The following is a 23,640-nucleotide window of genomic DNA, read 5'->3' as shown; positions in this document are numbered from 1 at the left end:
CGGGGGAACGGTCCATCTAGATCGTGTCTCTGTGCAGTATACATATTTACGCTATCTATCTTCTGATGGCAGTTGGAAGTCCTTTGTGTTCTGTATGGCATTTCACCTTTCGACAGAATATTCTCAAATATAACTATGTAGCCAAACGACTCGAGACTGGATTCGGAATCGAAATCGTCGTTGTTTGCTACCCAGGTCGCGCTTGGCAACTTGGGTTGCAGCAGATGGTAGATGAGGCGCCTGGTCCCATGTAACGGCAAACGGGGGGTTCCTGGATCTCGGCCCTTGGGATGGCGTCAGGGATGATGGATAGATCGCGCCGACCTGGGGAATGATCAGATCAGGCTTGGCCACCACCCAAATTCCCATAATGGCGTCTTGCAGCGGATCGAGACGTGGTCAACGGGAAGTCGAACCATTTATTTCCATATATCCTGTCATATCTTGACAGGAGATTCCCAAGGACTGTGAATTTGTTTTACCGGTTGGTTCTGCCGTGGTGGGTGGGATGATTCCGAGCCCCGAAGACCCTGGACGTTGGCTGTCAGGGAGGCGAAAAAAAAGCAATCATGGCTCTGTCAGGCCTGCCAGGATTTCCGGATAGCTAACCGGCGGTTTTTCTTGGGGTACGAACGCCGGCAGCCGCAAAACAAAGTCAGAAAAGCGAAAGGAAAAACTGGATGGCTGGTCCTCGTCGGCCACGCTGCATATTCTCATACACAATTATATTGTCTCGATATTTCGCTTATGGCCGAGGTCGCAGAGCTAGCCCCTTCTCGTGGCAGACAGCCACGACGCACTGGCGAGCCTTTGAACCGTGATGGCCCAGGGATCTACCACAAGCCCATTCCAGTCACACCGGACTGGTGCAGCTACCCTGGAGCTAACCAGAGATTGAAAGGAGAGAAAAAGCAATCAAGCAACCCAGGTCCTCTTGATCAAAACCCAATGAGACGAACAGGAACATGGCGCCCGCGGAGAGAGGGGAGGGAGAGGAATTCTCCTCCTCTCCGGGGGGCAACGCGTTTATCAGTCGCGTGCCCTCCCTGCCACCCTGCCTCCCTCCCTCTTGTCCACCCACGTTCAACGCGTCCTTCGTATTGCATGCCATCTGGGGAAAAGGGAAATGTTCCAGGGTAGCTAGGTTTGAGCCCTCGCGTATCTGTGCTGAAAGCCATGTTTCCCTGCCCCAGGGGTCTATCTGTTCCTGATACACATTTTGCTCTCCGCTGCAACTCGTCGTAGAAATCTGTTCTCACCTGGCTGGTTTGTGCATTCTCTGATTCTCTCAACTTCAAGTTGCCAATGACAAGTCTATCGTGCTGTGAACATAGTCAAGTCCAGACAACTACACTCGCCATCGTCACAGAGACAGATCCAGTTGACTGCCAGAGCCAGTGCTCTCCAGATCATCGCCATCTCCTCGGGCTGGAAAGTCTCGTTGCAGGGTAATTCACAGGGTAACCCCCATTCTCTTCGTCCATACGCTCTTGCAGCACTTTTGATCAGTCTTCACCCATCCTTCCAGAGGCAGTCCTGGCCACAAGGGCTGGCGTGCAAGCATGTCCAAGCTACCGAATGAAGAGGAGAGGACCAGGTTCCTTCAACTGTGCTTGCAAAACAAGAGGAAATGGCTCGAGTCGCCCGTGGACGCGAAGAAGAACAGCGCGTTTTGGGACTTCATAGCCGAGACCTTCAAGACGACGGAGGGACATGCAGTCTTCACCAAGCCTTCCCAAGTAAGCATCTCCTCGCTCTGCTAGTTCAACGGACCCCTACATTTCCATCAAGACGAGACTGCAGCGAGAGAAACCTTGTTGTCGCACCCATGGCTGGCCCTGGCTTTCGTTTTCCACGTTGTCTCTTGCCCCTATCGAGTCTTCCTACCATTGAGGCTGACCAAGACGGCCCCTGCTGGGCGACGCTGGCATACAGGCTAGAAAGGAGATGAACATACTATGCCGAGACAGGCGGAAGAACCGCCTCGTCAACAGCAACGGGCCCAACAGAACGAGGCTGCAGGTGGCTAAGGATGACACCGTTGCCGTTTGGATGGCCAGCGACCTGATCCAGAGGATTGCCGACTTTAGGAACCAGTTGACTGAGAGTCTGGGGGATCTTGCAGTCCGGGCAATCCAGGTGCAAGTAGGAAATGCCGCCCCTGCCGCCGTTGCTGTCCATCGCGACGGACACGAGAGAGGCGAAGCTGCCGACGGCGAGGTGTTCGAGCAGAACATCCTGTCGCTCTTTGCGCCGCAGGTAGTCGGGGCGATGGAGCGGTACATTGCTTCGCTCAAGACGGCTCCGCCTAGAGCGCGGCAGGAGACCGTCAGTGATGATGATGAGGAGAGTGAGGACGATGATGTCCCAATCCCGTCAATTGAGCTGCAGGAGGTAGAAGAGACGGACGATACAGATGGGGAAGAAGGGGACAACAACTCCAGCTCCTCTCAGGAGAGCCTTGTACGCAAGACTATACCACCGCCGGCGCAATGCCACCCCATCCGGAGGGCAAAGCGCAAGGACCCGTCCTACTCTCCTATAGTCACTCGCGGGAGGGCGGACCTGCTTTCGCTCGAAGAACAGTTTCGTCGTGAAAAACAGACGCGGAAGCAGCCACGGAGTAGCCTGGACCAAACTGCCCAGCTGCCCACGCCGCCTACTTCTTCCCAGCCTGCTGCTCCTAACGCCAGCCCCGAAGACCATCAGCGAATCGAGGAAGAGGACGAGGAAGCAGAACAGCAACAACAACAACAAGAAGAAGAGATCCCAGAGGCCAGCGAGTCCTTGCCGCGTCATGCGGGCCAGGTCCCAGACGTGGCATCAAGCCCTCCGCCGCGAGAGGACATCATGAACATTAGATTTTCCGAGTTTATGGATGAGTCTGATCCGGACTTGCCACAGCCCGGCCCGTCATCGTCGGGCCTACCCCAACTACCATCCAGGCCACCAAATGCTCGAGACTCTCGCCCGCCCACCCCGATGGCCATCTCAAGACCACCCTCCCCCAGCCGTGCTAATCGAAGCCCAACCTACTCCCCCCCTTTACATATCCGTTCAAGTCCCCGGGGCCACCCGCCCTCAACCATCCCAGGTTCTCGTTCCTCGATGCCTGAGCAAACTCCACGCCCAGACTTTCAGCATACTGCTGCTACCCCTGCGCGGTCCGAGTCTGGGCTGTTCGTTCCTCAAATTATTACTCCAGTGCCGGCGCCGCGGCCGTGGGATTTTCAAGAGCAAGCGAAACGGGAGGAAACCATTCCCCCCTCTTTCCGGAATCGCGTCGCGAGGGAACTCTGCCAAGAAGAATGCCACGATGAAACCGCCGCGCCAGCCCGCGGCGGCAGAGAGGCGAAAGAGCAGCGACGTTGCATCAGAGCCAAGGCCTTCGCGGTCTTCGAGTGGGGTCGCCGAGACGATCCTTGTGTTGTCCGGAGGGTCCTCGGCCTCTGAAAATGGCCCTCACAGGGCCACTAGAAGGCACGAACGGCGACGCGAGCCACACTTGACGCCGAGTCAGTCTAAGCAGCCTAAAGACCATGACGCCGCGAATGCGAAGCAGCAGCGGCGGAAACAGATGCTCGGCCGGCTGTGAAGAAGTCGAAGAAGGCCGTGGAGAAAAAGGGAAACGGCAAAAAGCAGAAGGGGAAAGAAAAGGGGAAGGGGAAGGAGGCAGAAAAGGAGGCAGACGTAGTAGGAAACAGAACGGAACCGGCTACTGTAGCCACAAGGTCCGGATACGCCCTGCCACAACGGTTTGCCAACTCGGTGAAGCCCCGGAGCGCCAAGTACATCGGCGCGCCCTCGCTCGGTCGGTCGGTGGATGATCTGCGACGGCGGCAGGTGACGTCCATTGTTCCGCCACCAAACCCAGTTCTCCAACGTCCGGTACCTGCTGCTGCGGCTGCTACTACTGCTACTACTGCTACTACTACTTCGAATACTGCACCGGGCGCCAAGGGTTGCTATCGTGGTCAAGATAGGCCCGCGATCCCTTCCTCCCAGGGCAGGGCGTCGCGATTTCCTGTTAGAGCAGCTCATGACAAGCCCAAACATGATGTATACGACATAGAAGCCTACACGCCGCCGCCGGATGCGCACACGCGAAAGCAGCAGCGAAAGGCTCGACAGCCCTCGGCAAGCCTTCCCTTTTCGGGCACGCATATTCATTTTGGCGAAGACGGAGATGTCGTGGAGATAGGATCGTCCACGGTCGTGGCAGCGGGGTCGGGCTCGCAAGCCTCGTCAACTACACTGTCGGCGCAGTCAGCAGCATCGCGGCAAACAGCGGAGAACGATGAGCCTTCCAGCAGCCGCCCGGGTTCGTCATCGACGCAGCGCAAAAGACGACATAGCACGGCGACTCGCTGCGACTCGGCCATGCGGCCGTCATCTGCGGCTGCTTCATTATCAAGCTGCGAGCCAGCTCACGAGGGATGGCACGAGGGTTCTTCTTCACCCGCCAAAAGGCGAAAAGGACATCACGGCAAGAACAACCCTCGGAGTTCTGCGGCTGCGCCGTCGTCACCCGCTGCCTCCCGCTGCCCTTCCCAGGAACGTCAAGAGGAATCCTCGCGGGGTGGAGATCGACGGAAACAGCGCCACAGCACTGGGAGTCGTCGAGACTCTGCCATGCGACTACCCTCATCCACTCCGCGGTCGTCGGACCGCTTACTGACTCCTGTTGAATGGAACCGGGAACCGTCGCCTGTGAACCTACCGAGAAGGTACCGCAGCATGATGGCGATTTCGCGTACGTACTCACCTGTGCCGTCGTTTGTTTCGTCGCCGAACCGCGACCTGCCGCCCCGGAACCAGGATAGGCCAACCTCGGGCTTGGCGAGGCAATCATCCATGTCAACATTAGCATCAGCATCGTATCCTCCTCCTTCCTCTTCTGCCCCTTCTTCGTCTCATACCTTATCGTCTTCCACGGCGACACCAACAGCGACGCCGAGAGACGAGCCGCGATCAACCAGACATGCATCATCGGCAATGTCTGCTACAAAAGAAAGCAAAGGGACGTCGTCGCGACGCCAAAGAATAAGCAGGCGACAGGTCAGGGGCGCGTGGCTGCCGAGTCACCGCACCACGCAAGAACGCAAGCACAGGCTGCAGCGGAGAACGGCACCGACAAAAGCCAGGAAGCGGCCGGGAGGGCGCCGTCATCCTCTACTACGGCCGTGAGGGAGGAATTGCTGGCCGATCTGGAAAGAGTCAAGCAGGAGATCATGAGTGCCTATCCGCCAACACCGCGGAGAAACTAGCAGTAGTCATCACATGGCATCACCACCATTGTGTGGGTACCATCTTCCGCTTCTCCTTTTCCCAACGACACCGAAACAGGATCTACGGCGAAACGCGGAAGAGCAGTATCGTGTCGTTGAACAGTCGTTTTCATTGTCCCAGAGGAGAAAAGGGGATGCCGAACTCGAAGACGAGGACGAAGAAGAAATCGAAAACGAAAGGCATGGCTCCAGACTTGTTTCAAAAGGGAGGCGCATGCTAAGCCCTCCCACGGTGGGATACGCATATGTATGAGAGATGCTATAAGAGTGCACTGCCACCCTCCAATATCAGCCCGGGGGCAGAGCAAGGGTGGCAGAAGTGGCGTATGAGGCTTGGGTATTACAGGTGCTACAACAGGTGGAGAGCCTGGAGAATCAGAGGGGTCGGAAACGATGATGATTTGGCCGTGTCATTTTCTTATGAAGCACCTTTTGGGGCTTTTTGTACATTGATGGCTGACTGTTGGTGAGGTGTTATGTTCTTTGGGGTTGGTTGGTTGGTACGTCTCGACCTACCTGACGGTATGTAGCCCTTTACGATTGCGACAGATAGGTAAAACAAATTTCCAAAGTCGGCACACTTCCCCTCTTGATTCGCATCAGTTATGCCATTGTGCATCTAGAACGGTGCAACGGTAATCGCCGAGTCATGCAGTTGGCGGAATTGCATGTGATGCCAAGCTGGTAGCAAATAGGATATGTTTGCATGAATCTCACAATGATGCCGGGGAAACGTTGGTGTTTGGAGAGCCGAGTGGTGAGAGAAAAACGGACTGGCCTTGCGACATCGCTTGGTGTGTGCCTGTCCCATTGGCCTGGCTTGCGAATAAGCCCAATGCGAAATTCTTGTTTCTTTGAGTTTGGCATTGTGGTGTTGGCATACATTACACGCATTGCCGGCATATATCTTCAATACATAGGTAATCATCATGGTGTAATCAATGCATCTGACATGACCGAAAACTCTTCCTGTTGATGAGCAGTGCATTCTACGGGTGTTGTTGAATTGGAGGTATGCGGCTGACACGTGCAACCACGATGCACTGAATAAGTCGAATCCATCAATTGAATATATCCCCTAGTGCTCGGTATTCAAGAATACATCAGATTCATTGATCAATTATTCATTCGCAGTAGCCTCGGGCCATAGTCCGGGATGCCGTGCAGAAGGGGGTACCCTGTCGTTGCTTTGGAGGCCCTGGAGGCCCTGGTTGGCTCGCCCTCAGCTCTCAACAATTATCTGTTTCGGGCAAGAGGGGCTGGACCTTGCATCTGATCGGCTTCCCCAACAGAAAAAATAATTGTTCCGCACAGGGCCCTGGTAGAAGAAGCCATTGGCAGAAAAAAAGAATTGAGTGAGAATTGCAGGAAGGCGGGGACCAGCGAGAGAGAAACCCCACTCCTTCCTTTTTTCCCTGGCACTGGGTTCCATTTCATCCCATAAATCCATCTCCAAAAGCAGCACATCAGGACCCTGCATCTTCCAGTCCTTAATCCTTATCGGGCATCCCAGATCCAGCTTCCATGAGCACCAAGCAATAGCAGACCAACCCCTGGCTTAAATACCCCAAGGTCGAGTTCAGGCGCAATGCCCGTACCTGTGTCTGCTTGCTTTCCACATCTCGGAATAGCCTCGTCTGCCGTGACGATGGAGCACTGACTGCAAGATGCCCACCTCTACAAAGGGTACTTGCTGCCCGTATCGGACGGACATGGAGATCTGCAGTAGCGCTGGGCGGGTAAAAGCCCCATTCCGGTCCCTCCTTTCCCCCCACGTCCCACGTTGTATCCATTCCCCAAAGTTCAACATCACAGAACTTGCACACTGCACACTGCCAGCAAACGCCGAGAAACAGCAGGCCCCAAGGCCCTTCTCCAGATCTGGCAGCGTGGCAACCTAACCGCCCTTCAGCAATGCTTAGTCCATACTTTTCCTCGCCTCCCATCTCATAAGATCATTTCACCATCGTGCTATATCAGATCATTTCGTGCCAGCCCGCCTTGTCGATCACTCCCTTCACCTCGACCCGAAGGATCGATAGCCTTGTGTGCTACTGCAGAGGGCTGAGCAGGCTAGAGAACTACATATCTGCACCCGTGGGACCTGGAGGGGCCTTGACACTTGTCTGACTGACTGACTGACTGACTTGCTTGCAACACTGTCGCCCTCTCTCGTTTTCACATGCCAGGTAGCCCAGTAGGTAGTACATAGACCCGCCAGACAAAGATCGAAGTGCCAACTGAACGCCACGCGGGCCCAGAAACCCCCTCTAACCAGCTAGCCCTTCCGCGGCAGCACGGCTTGAGTTCGTTCGAGGGCGGTGAGGGAACCACACAGTGACACGTCAATGCTTTTTCCTGTCCATGTCTCGGTCACGCATGTCTTACCTGTGTGTGGTTTTCGGGATGCGCAATGGGCGGCTCATCCTCATCTCTTGTTTGTCCGTTTGATTTGCAAGCCAGATTTGATTTACGGTTTGGATCATCCCTCATTATCCCGACATGTCGTGCAGCGCTGGAAAAGCCAATGTCGGTCGGGATGGATGTACAGATCAGAAGGGCCACCGAAGATGGTAACGACCGGCCAGGCTGACCTCTGCTCGATGTATGCCACGCTGATGCTGGCAAGAGAGAGCTACGAGAATTACCGATTGACACATGGGAATTGTGAAAATGAAAATGTTCTGTTTGCCGAACTATTGCCTAGTTATCTCCTTGGTGCGACTGTCTGCTGTGCTTTTTTTCCAACGGCTGTCGGGGTTGAACCAGACTTGCGGAACTGGACCGAACCCAACAACCGTCGTTTTCTGGAGACGGGCAGGGGACCCAAGACCTTGAACCAGGATACTTGATAGGCATTGACAGATCGGCCCCTGTCTGCCTGTCTCTGTATCTCGGGTTCCACGTTCGTGATACCGTCGTACCGTATGTACGATACTGTATTTGCTGCTGTGCTCACTTGGTTTTTGCCCCAGAGGCTCCAGGCTGGCAACTGGGTGCTGGCCATGCGAGCATGCTGGTTCACCCCCGCCCAGCCCAAACCTGCACCTGCACCTGCAATCCTCGACGGGAAAAAGTCTCGACTTCTTCGATAAGCCATGCCAGCCCCCAAGCCCCCTGTGATCGGCGGCGAGATGCTTCTTCGTTCCGTTACTGGGCATGCTGTTGTGACTTGTGGGCGCCCTAAAACACGACCGTCGGGAGGACCGCTGCACTCGAGACTCCTGTATTCGCCCCCCTTCTGGCTCTGGGTGGTCTGTCCATTCCAGCTAAAAGTTGCCCAGATCAGTCTAACCACTTCGTTTTTTTTGTTTTTTTAAAAAAAAAAAAACTTCCAACTCCCTTTCTCCCCGTGCACGGTCTAGGTATGCATCCTGTAGGGATGGTGAGCATTAAGGAGAGGTGGCGGCGGGTCATTTCCTCTGTAGCGTAGCGTTCGCTATGATTGATTGATAAAGTATACCGACCGATACATGGCACATGGATCAATGGACGGACACATGGCCAAGAGGACTGACCAGTATACGAGGCTTGGAAGCAATTAAGCGTTCCACGTTCTCTACTTCAGCGCCAGGAAGGAATAGCGAGAGAGAAAGAGAAAGCATTGAAGCATAAACGAACGCAAAGTTCAGCAAGCACAGCGAGGCTTGCGCTGATAGATGGATCTTTAATTTTTTCTGCACATTACCATTTCTGAGGTCCGTTTTACGCAGCGCTTCCTGGCCTTTGTTCGCGGTCCAGTCCCAGGACGGTGGATTTGCTCGAGCCGCGGTTGGTGCATGTACATTCCATCCCAAACTCTGTCCCGATATTTTTCTCTGGTTCAGTTCGGAAGTTATTTGCTTGCACCTGGAGGTACCTGAATCAATACATCGGCCAATTGGTTATTTCTTACCTGGAGATTGTACCCTCGTACAGTTATTGATTAACTCTGCAGTCTGCACTGCAATTCGAAGATTACCTACATCCAGTACCTACCTACATCAATACCTCAGCCGGAAGCCGTTGGCACGAAAATAAAGGAAGCGACAAGTGCGTGTGTGTGAGAAACAAGACTGATCAAAGAAAAAAAAGAGTCCATCCCACTTCCGTCCCAAACCCGCCAGTTCCCCCAACAAATTGGCTCACAAGGGAAAAGAAACCGACCAGCCTTGGCTCGCCTGCTACTCAATCCCCCGGCTACCGCTGCCACTACCACTACCACTCTTGGTACTGTACCACTCACTTACAGGAGATACCTACCTACCTGCTGCAGTGGCCACTCACCAGACCCTCTTTCTCCATTCACTGTTTCGTCGTTTCTTTTTATTGGTGCCGTTTGCCCTCCCCTTCTGTCCTCGAAAAGTCCGATTCTGCAGTTATACAGTCCCTCACTGGTTGCACTACTACTACAAGTACTTCCTTCGAGTCGTCTGTTTGTCCTTTAAGACACTCCTTCCCCCCTGTCTCATTCTTGGTCTGAAGTCAGGAACTTATTAGACCTTCTGGACACCCTTCAGCCAACAGGGTCCCAAAAACCAAACCACCTTTCGCTTCAAGAAGGAAGGATCTTGGGGAAAACACCATCGACTAATACCAACAACACTTCTTTCTTTCCCTCTTTCATTAGACAAAGAAGAAAAACACATACTCACACACAAACCACACCATGGCTTCCACGACAGGAAGGGCCACGCGCCAGAACCCTGCGCTTCGTCGTACCATGACCTCGACCACCACCGAGTCGGACATGTCGTCGCCCTCGACTCGCATTGGTTCGCCCATCGACTCCCCTAGAGCTTCGGCCTCGTCCACTTCTCTCTCCTCCATGTCGTCGCTCGACGAGAAGGACGTCAAGACGTCCCACGGCAAGCTCATCGACACCTACGGCAATGAGTTCCAGATCCCCGACTACACCATCAAGGACATCCATGACGCTATCCCCAAGCACTGCTTCAACCGCTCCGCCGTCACCGGTCTGTACTATGTCTTCCGCGACATTGCTCTCGTCTCGGCCAACTTCTACCTCGCCAACAAGTACGTGACGCCTGAGATCATCCCCAGCATGCCCGCTCGCGTCGTCCTTTGGGGTCTGTACGCCTTCATGCAGGGTCTCTTCTGCACCGGCCTCTGGGTCCTGGCCCACGAGTGCGGCCACCAGGCCTTCAGCAACTCCAAGATCCTCAACGACACCGTCGGCTGGATCGTCCACTCGGCCCCTCCTGGTTCCCTACTTCTCCTGGAAGATCTCCCACGGCAAGCACCACAAGGCCACCGGCCACATGGAGCGCGATATGGTCTTCCTGCCCCGCACCCGCGAGCAGCAGGCCACTAGAATGGGCAAGCTGGTCCACGAGCTCACCGAGCTTGGCGAGGAGACCCCCATTGTTACTCTGCTCCACCTGATCGGCCAGCAGCTCATCGGCTGGCCCAACTACCTGATGACCAACGTCACCGGCCACAACTTCCACGAGCGCCAGCGCGAGGGCCGCGGCAAGGGCAAGCACAACGGTTTCGGCGGCGGCGTCAACCACTTCAGCCCCAACAGCCCCCTGTACGAGGCCAAGGATGCTAAGCTTATCCTGCTGAGCGACATCGGCATCGCCATCACCGCTACCGTTCTCTTCTTCCTCTGCAAGACCTTCGGCACCTCTAACATGATGGTCTGGTACTTCCTGCCTTACCTCTGGGTCAACCACTGGCTGGTCGCCATCACCTTCCTCCAGCACACCGACCCCTCGCTTCCCCACTACGCCGCCGAGTCCTGGACCTACGTTCGTGGCGCCGCCGCCACCATCGACCGCGAGTTCGGCTTCATTGGCCGCAACCTGCTGCACGGCATCATCGAGACCCACGTGCTGCACCACTACGTCTCGACGATCCCCTTCTACAACGCCGACGAGGCCAGCGACGCCATCAAGAAGGTCATGGGCCGCCACTACCGCTCCGACGTCAAGGACGGCTCCATTGGCTTCCTCAAGGCCATGTGGCGCAGCGCCCGCATGTGCCAGTGGGTCGAGCCCAGCGAGGGCGCCCAGGGCGAGGGCAAGGGTGTCCTGTTCTTCCGCAACCGCAACAACATTGGCACTCAGGCTACCAAGATGGCCGCTCCTGCGTCATGATGCTGTCCAACTGAGCGGATGAGAAAAACGAGATAACAAGCAAAGCAAAAACGTCTTGATCTCGATCGTTATGTGTGTGGCACCTCGACCTGTCTCTTCCAATGCACGGAAGCCGCGTGAAAACCAAGCAGCTGGCGGACTTTGCTTGGAAAAAGGAGTAATGACAAGCAGGGAACGAACACGATGTGTGGATGGGACCTGAAGATCAACCGTGGTTTTAAATGGGATGTTTCGCGATGTGTCGGCGATTCTGCGTCTGGAGTTTTGGAGTTGCAAACTGCAATGTTTTCTGGTCATGCGGCTGCGAATTCTTGATTAACCTACCCAACGATGATGCGATTTTCCTTTACTACACCCTGAAAATAGACACCACCACTACCAACCGCTACCACCATGACGACGAAGGAACAAGTCGGAGAAAAGAAAAGACAAAGACGAAAAGACTGGTGATCTTAGAAATAGACCTAGTATAGCATGCTAGAATTGAGGGTTACATTTGACTACCGAACTTGGTTCTTGGACTTGGTGATTTGTGATGATTTGCTTGCCTTGCTTGAACGTGCGTATCAGATATGAACTCGACTTTGCCTTCGTGTGGGCAGGGCTGTCGAGATATGTTCTAGAGAGATGGATGCACTGATGCCTGATTGAAACCCCTGGATTTTCGGGACGCTCCATTTGCGCCACGGATCGATCTTGGAACCGACGACTTCGTGGAACGTCAAGGGATTCTTGGTCTTGGTGGGTGGTGATGTTCTGATGCTGGTGCGGGGAAAACAGTGCAGCTACTGACAGACAAGATATGGCACGAGGGCGCCTGAACCGAACCATCCATCCACCCCGCAAATGGCATGGTGCAATTCAATTGCCTCACGGGAGAAAAGGGGGATCGACATCGCTTTCATTGAGCCAGCTAAGCTAGGTAAGTATGTATATAGAACTAACGACACGACGATTTCGAATTGGGCATATCATTTGTTTTGGTTTATTTTTGAATGTTGGGAAGTTTATGCTGATTGACTGAATGATCGGGTTGGGATGTGTTCGCATGATTGAGCAGATCTTCCTGGCAGTCCACACCTACCCACCCTGTGTATTGGGAGAGAAAATGGAGGAGGGAAGATGGATGGCTGATATCGTAGGTACGTGGAGGACGAAAGAGAACACGTATTTGGACGAGAGAAGACATTCAGGGCAATGGTAGACATGGCGTGGCATTGCTGTTGCTATTGCGTATCGTTGATCTGAAGTATGAGGGCAACGGCACACGTAGCAAAGGGAGATGAAGGTGGGAGAAAGTGACTCTTGTGATCTTTGCAATTCATCACCAGGACTGAGTTGTCTATCTACCTCATCTATCTAATGGAACTGACTCCCCGACGGCATCCGTCAGTCAGGTAGAAAGAAAGATGCAACCGCAAAAATTCCAAAGTCCACTGGCAGATTGTGCTCGAAGAACAGGCAGAGAGAGTAGAAATTCCAAAGATCTCTCAACTCCTTTTCCATTTCCATTTCCATTCCATATGTGTGCCAGTATCTTTCGGCTCTCGTTGTAATAATGTACACTCAAACATCGCTGTCTTTTTCTCTCTTTCCCCATCTACCCTTTTCCTTTTCCGTCTCGAAACTCCGTCCGTTTCCGGTTCCCCCCTCGATATACATATACACACCCTCTCTGTTGCTCTGCTCGTTTCTCCTCTATCTTCTCTATTCTCTGTGTTGGTGGTACAGGTCGAATCAAAGAGAATGAGACCGAGGAAGAAGAGAGAGGGAAATCAACTCGTACACGAAAGGCAAGGTAAGGAGGGCGTTCGTTGGTTGACGGGTATCATCATTTCCAGGCGGAGGGAATCCTGAAGGCGAACAAAAAGTGAAAAGGGCGGCCCTTCAAAAACAAGAAAGAGAAAACGCCCCATCGCCTTGGTCTCTCATACTCGTACACACATTCGTTCGGTTCTTCTTTCTCGTCGTCATCAACTCGAGGAGGGTCTGATTCATGGACCATTCACCGCCGTGGAGTCATGAATTTCCCCTGCTTGTTTGCTTGATTGGTTGCCCTCATGTGCCTACCGACGGCGAAGTAGCAGAGACACTGTCAGTCTTACTGAGCCCCTGCTTTCTACGTCGATAGCTCACGCGATTCTTCTTGTTCTTCTGCTTGCGGTTTCGCCGCGGTAGTGGTAGTGAGTTCGGCTCCGTCGCGGGCGACTTGGGCCGCTTGTGTTCTTCGTTCTTCTGATCGACAATGCGAGGTGTCATCGGTGCCGAGCCAGGCTTGTTGGTCATGGCCTGCTGCGGCGGCGCTGTTGTTGGAATCGGTGCATATGTGGTATTCGCTGCAGCAGTTGTGGGGGCACACGCATCACCGTGGTTATGCTTGCGCTTCTTGCGTGAGGGAGCATCTTCGGCATCGAGCGACTTGCGGTGCTTCTTGCTGGACTTGGGTTTCTTGTGGGATGAGTCATCCTCTTCAACCTCTTCAACCTTGACCTTGACCGACATGCGCGGTGGTATTGAGTCGTCCAGAGATTTGCGGTGCTTGTACTTCTTCTTGTACTTATTTTTGGCATCAAGCTTCAAGCCAGAGACGACAGACTCGGCATCGCCAAAATGGGTGGCTTTTGTCTCTCCACCATCACCATGGCTGTGCTGATCCTGCTGCTGCTGCTGCTGGTCTTCATGGCGAGACTTCCGCGCCGACTTGTTCTTCTTGTGGTGCTTCGACTTGTGCTTTTCCTTGCGGGACGACGATTCCTCCACTGGCACTTCGCTGTGTCTGCTTTCGCTATCTCGGCGTCGGCGCTTCTTGGCAGAAGACTTCGAACTTGCTGCCTCCGAAGCAGCAGGGCTCGAAAGGATCGAGTTCCAGAGGTTGTCGCATTTCTTCTGAGGTGTTTCGAGCCCATCAGGAACCTCGGGCTGCTTCTGCACCGCATCACTAGTACTCTTCTGCGACGAGAACGAGTTGTCCACTGACGGCTTGCAGTGTGCAGGTGTTGCTCGAGGGTACGCTGGTAGTGAAGGCGGTGGCACGGGCGTGAAGGATCTGAAAACGGGGGCTGTTGTTTGCGTGGCAGACTTGGGCGGCGCGGGCGTGAAGGATCTGAAGATCGGGGCTGTCGCTGGTGTAGCAGACCTGGGCGGTTCGGATGCCAATCGCTTTCTCTCCGAGCCGAAGCTGTTATTGAGCTTGCGATCCTCAACCGCTGGCGGACTTGGCGTCGTGGCTCTGAAAGTCGGAATGACGGGTGGAGGAATCGGCGTGTAGGATCTAAATCTCGGGGGCGCAGAACACGACGGAGACTCAGATTTCTGTCGTTGCCTACTGGGTGAGGAAGATGCGCCCGAACTCTGCCCAATGCCCTTCCAGCTTCCCTGGGCTTGACTAGTCGTGGTGAGGTTGTTCAGCCAGCGTGGTGATTCCTTCAGCACATAGTCCAATGCCGAAACCCTCGAGGCTTGAGATTCCTCCTTCCCATCCTCATTATCAGAAGCCTCCTCCCCTGCGATCTCCGCCAGCGGTTTGGGTGCTAAGATGGTCTCATCACGCTCCTCCACGTCATCCTCGGAGTTCTCAGAAGTTTCAGCATTCACTTCCGCCAGTGGCTTGGGTCTTGGTGTGGTCTCATCATCGTCCTCCCCTTTCACCTCGTCGGAGAACGTGACCTTCTTGATCGTAGCCTTCCTGCCCTCCGACAACCCTGAGTTATTAACCACAAGCTTGGAGATGGGCTTCGGCGTGTCTTCATCATCATCTGACTGGTCGGGGGAGTCATCGTATCTGCTCGCCGACGCCGATCGGGTGGGCGCTACCTTGGACCGAGCGGTGGGTGTTCTGGAGGATGGACTGGAGGACATGAGCATTCCAAGCTGCTGGTTAGAAGGAGGGCATTCCGCTTCCAGCTGCCTTCTGATCATGACTGAAGACGCTTCAGAGTCGGCAGAGCGAAGGTCCGACTCGTCCGAGACCTTAGCATCTTGCGCAGTCTGCCTTCGACTTGTGGGAGTCGTACTGTTCGGAGTCGCAAGTTTCAGACTGCATGGCGGAAGCTGAACTTGTTCTGCGTCATCTTCTTCGTCGCCAGCTTCGCTCTCCTCCAAGTCGTTTGGTTTGACTTCGGGCTCGGCGTTCTTCTCTTCTTCGTCGTCGTCACCATCGCTCTCTTCCAGGTTGCTTAGTTGGCTTCGAGGCTCGGCGTTCCTCTCTTCTTCGGCTATTTGTGCATTCGAGGGGGTTCGCAGCCAAAGACGTATTTGCCGCGGTGCCGACCGTTGAGGATGAGGCCTTCCCAAGGTCCGTCCCCGACATATGTGTAGCCACGGTCTCCCAAGCTGACGAACGACGTCTTGTACTTCCATGAGTACTCCTTGTAAGCTTTCGGGAGTCCGTCTGCCTCATCCAGCACTTCGCCACGCCAGAACTTCTCCTCTTCGCTGCCAACTGACGCCTCGTCGTCTTCGTCCGATTGCTCCGCATCTGAGAACCGGTCTCGGAAATGTTTCGGGTAGTTCAACCCAAATGTCTTGCCTGTTGGAATAAAGTTGGTCTGTTCTCGCTGCTTGGGGTACAGTGTGTTGATGGGCGTGAAAGCCGTGGTCGGCGTAGTCTGCCTGCGTTTTACCTCGGGCCGGGGAGTTTCGTCTGCAGTTACAAACGACGACGATGATTGCGAAGGACCTTTGATGATATCGTCACCCAAGTGATCATCAGATAAATCGGTGTCTTCAAAGAAAGAATCAGGGATTTCTTCAATCATTGCTGTCGGTAATGGTTAGTAAGAAAAGACGATAGCAATGGCTGGTTGGTTGAAAACTTACACCTTGGTTCGACTTTGCGATTCGTCGTCTTCTTGATTTGGTCAATAGCGTCACGGCTTGAAACACGCTTGTTGCGAGCCTCAGCTTCTGCCTTCTCCTTCTTTGCTGCCTCTTCTGCCGCGGCCTCTTCCTCAAGTCGCTTCTTCGTGGCTCTGCTATGCTCTCCTAGCCGCTCGATCAGGTCTGTGGATTTGCAAGTTGAGGGTCTCGCACATGGCGACGACCCGGGGAAAGCAGCCCCCGAGCTTGAAGGGGGTTTGTAGCCTCTCGCTGGGAGCTGCTTCCCTTCCTACGGGCTACAGAATGCGTCCCTCGCGTGTTCTTCACCGTGTAAGAGTCTGGCGTTTTGGCAATGATGCGCACGTCTTCATCTGATTCCTCCGACACAGAATCTTGGCTATCCTTAATAGTAATGACCTTGGCCTTGGGAGTTGGCGGTGGCTTGCGAGATGACGCAGTCTGCTCTTTGATACCCTTCTGTGGCAGCAGCGAGGATGGGACTACATCGTCCTGCAAAGCTCGGATCCGGGCGCGGAGATCAGTATCTTGCTGTGGTGTAATGAATTCACCATCGTCGGTGTCGGAAGGAACATCATATACATCTTTCTGCTGGTTCCGAGACCTGGAAGAGGAAGAGGTTGATGCTCGGGATGGAGCAGGCTGGAATTTAGGCGTCTTCGACTCGGTCTTCGCTTTCGCTGGCGATGCATGTGCTAGAACTGATGGGGCAGTTTGCAAACTTGATGAGGGTCGGCGTTGCTTCTGACTGGAAGGAGTACATTTGGGCGACTTGGACGAGTTCGGCGGCAGGGACGTTTCCGGCTCCTTTGACGCCTGTGGTTGTACAGGGTGCTCGTGACCAGGGGTGATCTTCTTGGCCGCTGGGACAGGAGTTCGGTTGTTTGGCAACGAAGAAGAGACCTTCCGGTTTATCGATCCATCCTGTTATACGTTGTCAGCCAAGTTCTGGTGCTTCGAGCAGGACGGTACAATTTACCCTAGTTGGTGTTTGCGATCCTTTGCTTCCAGCTTTGGGCGTAGGAGCCGTCTTCTGAGTGCCGTCAGGAGTCTGGCCCATGAAGATGCAATCTGTGTCTTCGCTACTCGAGCGGCTCAAGTTACTCGAGTCGCTTGAGATCTCGATTTGAGGTGTCGGCGCTGCCGCTGTTTCTTTCGATTTCGGGCTTGGCCGCAGCGCGGAACCAGAAGCTGGAGTCTGGCGATTCGGGTTTGACGGAGTGCCCTTGGCAGATTTGGCATGGTTTGGCGTGGCAGGTCCCTTCTGGCTCTGAGGAGACTTGGTCTTGTTCTTGGTGGATGGGGTCTTGGGCGTCTCCTGAGATAGGGTAGATGACGGCTCCGTCAGGAAAATGTGCAGGGGCTCGCCGTCCTGCAGCGTCTCGAGGGTCTCATCCAGTCCGAACTTGTAGTACTCCTTGTCCATGATGATGTCCACCTTGACCCGTCGACCTTGTTCGGGGTGCTCCTGACGAAACCTCTGTAGGGCCTTGAGCCCAGCATCGGCGAAAGTGTCGTTCTCCATCATGTTCATCCGGTAGCGACCAAGCGTTTCTGCGTGTTCTGGCTCATTCCGCTTGCTGTGGTCGTGCATGAAGACACGCACAGCGCGAGGCGCCACCTTGGTTTCTTCCTTGTCGCGAGGCATGGCGAAGAAGATCGATGCGAAGAAGACAGGTTCAAACAGTTGTCAAGTGTGCGATGCGATGCGACGCGAATCTTGTATGCGCAAAGAAGTCGCGAAGGCTTTGCGACGAGATCTGGCGATCGCAGCGAACAAGTCGGGTCGTATCACGGGTATTGGCTGAAATATGAAGATTCGAAAGATCTAGAACGAATCTCCAATATGAGAAACACCAAAGATATATCACAATCAGCAGGCGCGCATCGCAAAGTTGCGAAGTGCTAGATGCGCCAGAGTTGGGTATGTTTCGAAGGAAGTTGCCAGATGGGCTGGTCGTCGGCAACGTTGACCCGAACCGACCACCAAGATGACCAAATCAAAAAGAGGACGATCAAGAAGAAGGTCGCTATCACAAGTCTGAGGCTTCACATCCACCTCACTCCCCTAACTCCTGCAGCGATTGTGTCTGGCGTCTTTGAATCGAAGTCATCTAGAGGTGGCAGGCGAGCTAAGTGGGGGGATTGCTGCTTGCTCTCTTGGGTCAGTCAGAATGCAGCTGGTATGCAACAGGCCTGTTCGATGCACGTCACAAATACGACTTGCTGAGTAACGGAAAACGAATGAGAGGGATTGAAGCACAAGGCGATTGTTCGTCGTTTAATTGAAACAGCCAAGTCAATTGAGAGAGAGAAAGTGGGTGGTGAAGATTCGCTGGTGTTGAAGAAACGGGCGCCTCCCCGCGCGTTCCCGACACGCGAAACTCGACGTGAATCTTCAGCACTACCTAACCTAGCGCGTTTTTGCTTCTGGCAATTAACTTTAATTGATTTCCCAGCCACCGCGACTTCCCGCTCAACCGCAATTGATGGAACTTGCCTATCTCGAGCAAGTACAGGCTTATCGATGTTGCTTGAAGCCCTGCCGGGAGAATGATATCTATCACATATCATATATGAGTGACCAGCTCGTTGGGGCTGATAGAATAGATTGACCTAGATCAGAGTAATACATATTTGTCGCCGTAGAAACTGCGCAACTGCGAAATACCTATCTGCCAACCTCCCTCAAACTCAACTGTTGGCTTGCGTTTGCTTCCCGTCTCAGCGACAGGCCAAACGCATGGGTCAATTGGCCGGTGGGCAGGATGACACTCGTCAACCACCTACCCACAGACTCCGTATGCAGAGTATATACCTGGCTTGGCTTCTTGCTTTCGAGTTGAATAGTGTGTATAAACATACAGCATGCCTCTTGCGACTGAGCGGTAGAATAGATGAGAACTCACATACGCCTAGTATGCCCTTTGGCGTTCTGCGACATAGTGAAGACTGGAAGCTTCGTCGCTTTTGATGTATTCTGGGAGACCCCAATGACGCAGTGGGCCGGAGCAGCCAACGTCGGCCAACGGTCAAGTTGCGTCTGGTGTCAACAGGTCGTCCCCGTTCATCTTGATCATGTCGCAAAGGAAGTATCGATGAAGTATCGTGCCCCGGGTTCATCACCGAAGGCGACATCCGCTTCAGCACAACCCACATGCACCGCCCGCCACTCAATCTGGCAGCAACATCAAATCTGTAGATCCTGTACTTTCAGGTACACGGCACATCTTCACATGCTGCTACCTCGACCGGTTCGAATGACGCATCGTATGCGCAATGCGAAGAGGGGAAGGAGAAGACCTTTTTTTCGCAAGTGGTCCTCACCACTCACTCATCCAGCTGCTGTCCAAGCAAGCAAGGTCTGGAAGCAGCCATCCATAATGACCTCAGAGCCGCCGGAACTGGCAATGTCCCTCCGCGTGCGTGGCGGTCGACCGACTGCGGTGAGTCACACTCGCTGGGTCCCGCCTACCGAGCCCTCCTCCACCTGCCCGCCATACTCCACGCAGCTCCGAAGGCCTCCCGAGGCCAGAAAAAAAGAGGCCGCTCGTTCGTCGAAGCTTGGAGCTTGGGGAGCGGTGGCGAGCGAGCGGGAGATCCCCCGGAGAGGGGGACGGGATCCGCAGTTTGCAAAAAACGCGAAAACGAAAACTGGGAAAGCTTGTCCGCCCTATGGGGGTGGCCCATCCCTCCAGAAGAAGCCTGGCGCCCGCCGCGTAACCCAAGCCGGAAGTTGGCGCGCGGAAGCAGAGGGGGGCCAAGGGCTATCTTCGGGAGAGGGGCTCTCAGGGCTCTCTCAGAGGTAACCAGCCAGGGCCTGGCAGAAGAAGAGGCTGAATTCGCCTCCCCGAGGAGGGGAAAGCCCTATGAGGCCTCTCATGATGGAGTCATGGAGCATGGCGCACGCGGGGGGCGCTCATGCGAACGAGCCAGCAAGCCGACAAGGCACACTGGGCTGAGTGTGCCCTGGAGGGTGCACCTATTTTCGGACGGGAAGATAGGTGGATTCGGCGATGCTTGGTTTTTCGTCGAACCTCGCCGCCTGGAGAAAACGGCATGAATTAGGGTAGGTAGGGTAGGATAGCGTGAGTGCAACTGAGGAGCATTGACGGCGCTGAACTGAGGAAGGTGGTGTGTGCCTTGGTCTCGACCCCGTCGACCCCCGTACAATTTACGTAGGGCAACACACAAGCACACGGGTGACGGCACCGGACACCGTACTCGCGAAGCGAACGGTGGGCGAGACGCGGGACCATGACCATGTGCGTGCCTCTTTTGCGACCCTTTTGCCACAGACGATACGATGTCAAGCAGTCAAGATTTCGCTCATGCCTGTTCTTTTGCTGCCTGAAGTCGCATTGGGACCGGGTCCGTCCTTGGATCATGCAACGCTCAAATCGAGACACAGCCTCCGCACTCCATGTGGCACAGATGCTTGGAAGACGGAGTTCGACCAGGCCATGTCCCTTCAATTTTCGCCCCATAACTTTCCAAATGCTGTCTGTCCCTGACTAGCCCTGAGCGCCTCCACTGAGAGAGACGACTGCTGCGCACGCAAGCCACGGATCATCCGAATTCCATTTCCTTTCCCTACCCAGTAATAAGGTTCCCTGACTCCTGCGTCCCCTTCTTCAGCAGAGATGTCGGGAAATACATGATTCACGTGATTGGGTATGCGATGCGATGACAAGGGAGGCTTGCCCAAGACCGTTGAAGAAAGCTTACTGTGTACGTAATGCGGCGGGTTCGGTGCCCTGGGCCCTGGCACTACCCACCACGGGAAGGGCATCCGAGAAAATGAAAGGATACAAACCCAATGTCGTGGGGTCTGGCGCGCCTACGTAGTACGGCCCTCTGCATCTGGCCACCACTGCGGCACTTTTTTTTGGATTAACGAATATGCGACCGGCGGGAACTATTCGGGGATCCGACACTATGTACCTGACAGGTCGGTCTGCAAGTGGTGCCGTCGTAGCGCAGGCGATGGATAATATGGATGAAGCAGTCGCTGGTTTGCTCCTTTTGCCCTCTTTAAGGGGTTTCAGAAGGGGGCCAGTCACACGGCAGCTTGGTCTAGCTGGCGTTGGCCTCGGCGACAAAATCTCTTATATCGTAGGGGAAATAACGGTAATATGTCGTCGCAGCTAATTGTGACAATTTCCATCCAGGGGCGGCTGTTTTCTCATCCAGATTCAATGGGAGCCACCCATCAGGCCCCCTTCAGGCCCCTTCAGATGCCGTCCCATGCAATGCTTAGCCAAGCTGCCAAGGTCGTGGGTGGGTAACGTTGCGTCGCCCTGTGCAGGGGTCGGGCTTGCCAGCCGCTCACGAGCCAAAGAAAGCCACGGCCGGCGGTTGAGATCGTGCAGCTTAGGCGAGCTAGCAGGCATGCCGGGGTCTCCTGTTTTTTTTGTTTGTTTTTTTGGTTCCTTCTCTCTCTTTCTGTCTCCTGTGATCTTCCTCAGACTTCCAGACGAACATTCGCAAAAACGGCATTGATCAACAGGAGTTTCCACCTGCAATCATGAATGCCACATGCGAGATCTGAGAAGTTTGCTAGTTTGTCAAGACCTTGCATGGGTTTTCTGGTTTTTTGTGGTCTCTCTCGTTTTTTGGCGAATACGTACATACGTAAGCCCGTTTCCATCCCCTCGGCCGCGTGAGCAATGATTGGCTCCGGGACAACGACGTGCGTGAAACATTATCCCAAAGGCCGCCGCCATCGGATATCAATCACGTACATTGGACTACTGTACCCTAGAGTGCTGCTTCACCTGACTACGGTCTACCACGTCCCAACGTCGGTCGCTATGTTAGGCAGTGACGACAGCTTGCTGCGTAATTGCCCCTCCGGTGGCCCTCGTTAGTGTTGAAGCCGGAGTCCATGCTGCGAGACCTGATATGCAAGACCTGAATCGCGACGTGCGAGACAGTCTCAGACAGCATCGTAGACAGCGACGACAGCTGTCTAGATCTAGACATTTGCATGCACACGCGTGACCAGACACGAGGAGGCCAGACCAATCACCAAGCCAAGCATCGATTTGGAATGGGAGGCCACCCGGGTTTAGTCTGGTAGTGCCTCTCTAGTAGTACCTGCCAGCAGACGCCAGGCCGTTTAGCGAGTTACCATCCGGGCCCAGTTAGTAGAAAACTAACAGGAAAATCATCCGAACGTCAGATGCGACGGAAGAGCTTGTTGCTTGATGGGCAAAGATGGGTGGCCCTGGTTCCTCAGGGCCGGTAACTGAATGAGTAAGGTGAGTCAAGGTGTGAGGTGTGCTTGCATTAACCTCTCCCCCTGAACGTTTACCTTGGCTGTGCGCTGGTTGATCGTCGAAACGCATGAATTGGCAGCGGGTACATCGGCAATCTTCAAGGGCTAATTTCGCCGAACCACCGCTGCAGCGCCCTCAAACTTCATTTCTATTTTTCTTTTGTGCTTCCTATTTTCAGATGAATGGTGATCAACCAGAAACGTCGCGCTTACTGCCCTTCCGTAGTAGTAGTACACTTTGGACCTTGATAATTGAATTGTAGGCGACGATCGCTCGGACAATAGCATGGAATCCCTACGCCTTACTACTTCAGACCAGAGGTGCAGTGCGTGCAGTGTGTGGTGGTAATGAAGACTTTTTGGAAACAAGGAAGTGTGCACATGAAACGGCGGCTCTGCTCGTCTGTCCTCGTCCTCTGGCAAATGGGAGGCTCTGCTGAGGCGCTTTCTGAAGGCCGCCGCCCAAAAGCAGGGACAGGGGGCTGCTGGGATTTAGCAGCAGCAGCAGAGGGACAGCAGCTAAGCTTGAAGATTGGCTACCGATGGACGCAGCAGCAGGCAGGGGAGACGCAGGAACAGCGCGATTGCCAGCCTACCAGCGTGCAAGCTTGGAGCCATGATGGTGCTTAGGTGCTTAGGTGCTTAGCCATGCTCCCTCCCAGCGTATTCCCGGCACCTGAACCCCACTAAACTAGCCCTCGTCCCGCCGGCCCCGCATGCCCTTTTGGGAGGCTCTTAGGGAGGCAGGCGAGGCAGGGGCCAATTCAACCTCTAGCTTCGTTCCATATCCTCAGGGTCCCGAGCAGACTGAGGCCGTTGATTGGCGGGCGGCCCTCGTTCTCCAGACTCCACCCCCCTTTTGCACTCGAGACCTTCAACTCACACACAGCGCACCCTCGACTCTCGAGTAAGTAGGCATTTCGTCTCATTGCCTGTCCGCCACTCGCTGGGCTGGTGCCGGGCTGGCGTACGACTGTGCAGGTGGATTTGTTTGCCTTTACCGCGTACCCAACTCGCCTCCCTCAATGCTCATGCGGCCACCGAGTGCCATTCGTAGCGTGCTGCCCATGCTCTCCGGAAACGAGAGGCAATCTGGACGACACTTGCAGGGGGTGTGCCAGATAGAATTGTTAGG

General features: G+C 54.5%; 4 protein-coding genes across 4 annotated transcripts; 2 read left to right on the top strand and 2 right to left on the bottom strand.

Annotated features, from left to right (window-relative positions):
- Positions 1–1,562: 1,562 nt before the first annotated feature.
- On the top strand, positions 1,563–1,763 carry PG997_001835 (uncharacterized protein; the record flags this gene model as incomplete). The annotated part of the gene is made up of 1 exon (XM_066806150.1): positions 1,563–1,763. The coding sequence occupies one exon, from the start codon at positions 1,563–1,565 to the stop codon at positions 1,761–1,763; it is 201 nt and encodes a 66-aa protein (XP_066673446.1).
- A 2,403-nt stretch (positions 1,764–4,166) lies between these two features.
- Positions 4,167–4,856, bottom strand: PG997_001834 (uncharacterized protein; the record flags this gene model as incomplete). The annotated part of the gene is made up of 3 exons (XM_066806149.1): positions 4,167–4,393; positions 4,432–4,716; positions 4,766–4,856. The coding sequence occupies 3 exons, from the start codon at positions 4,854–4,856 to the stop codon at positions 4,167–4,169; spliced, it is 603 nt and encodes a 200-aa protein (XP_066673445.1).
- A 5,080-nt stretch (positions 4,857–9,936) lies between these two features.
- On the top strand, positions 9,937–11,389 carry PG997_001833 (uncharacterized protein; the record flags this gene model as incomplete). The annotated part of the gene is made up of 2 exons (XM_066806148.1): positions 9,937–10,473; positions 10,514–11,389. 2 exons carry the CDS (start codon positions 9,937–9,939, stop codon positions 11,387–11,389), a joined length of 1,413 nt encoding a protein of 470 aa, XP_066673444.1.
- A 2,058-nt stretch (positions 11,390–13,447) lies between these two features.
- PG997_001832 (uncharacterized protein) lies at positions 13,448–17,873 on the bottom strand (the record flags this gene model as incomplete). Its single annotated transcript, XM_066806147.1, has 5 exons — positions 13,448–15,603; positions 15,660–16,148; positions 16,208–16,390; positions 16,501–17,149; positions 17,205–17,873. 5 exons carry the CDS (start codon positions 17,871–17,873, stop codon positions 13,448–13,450), a joined length of 4,146 nt encoding a protein of 1,381 aa, XP_066673443.1.
- Positions 17,874–23,640: the final 5,767 nt, after the last annotated feature.

The sequence above is a fragment of the Apiospora hydei genome (genome assembly GCF_038363865.1).
Source record: "Apiospora hydei strain CBS 114990 chromosome Unknown utg000003l_segment0_segment0, whole genome shotgun sequence".
Lineage (NCBI taxonomy): Eukaryota > Fungi > Ascomycota > Sordariomycetes > Amphisphaeriales > Apiosporaceae > Apiospora > Apiospora hydei.
This window is presented reverse-complemented; position numbering and strand designations above follow the sequence as displayed.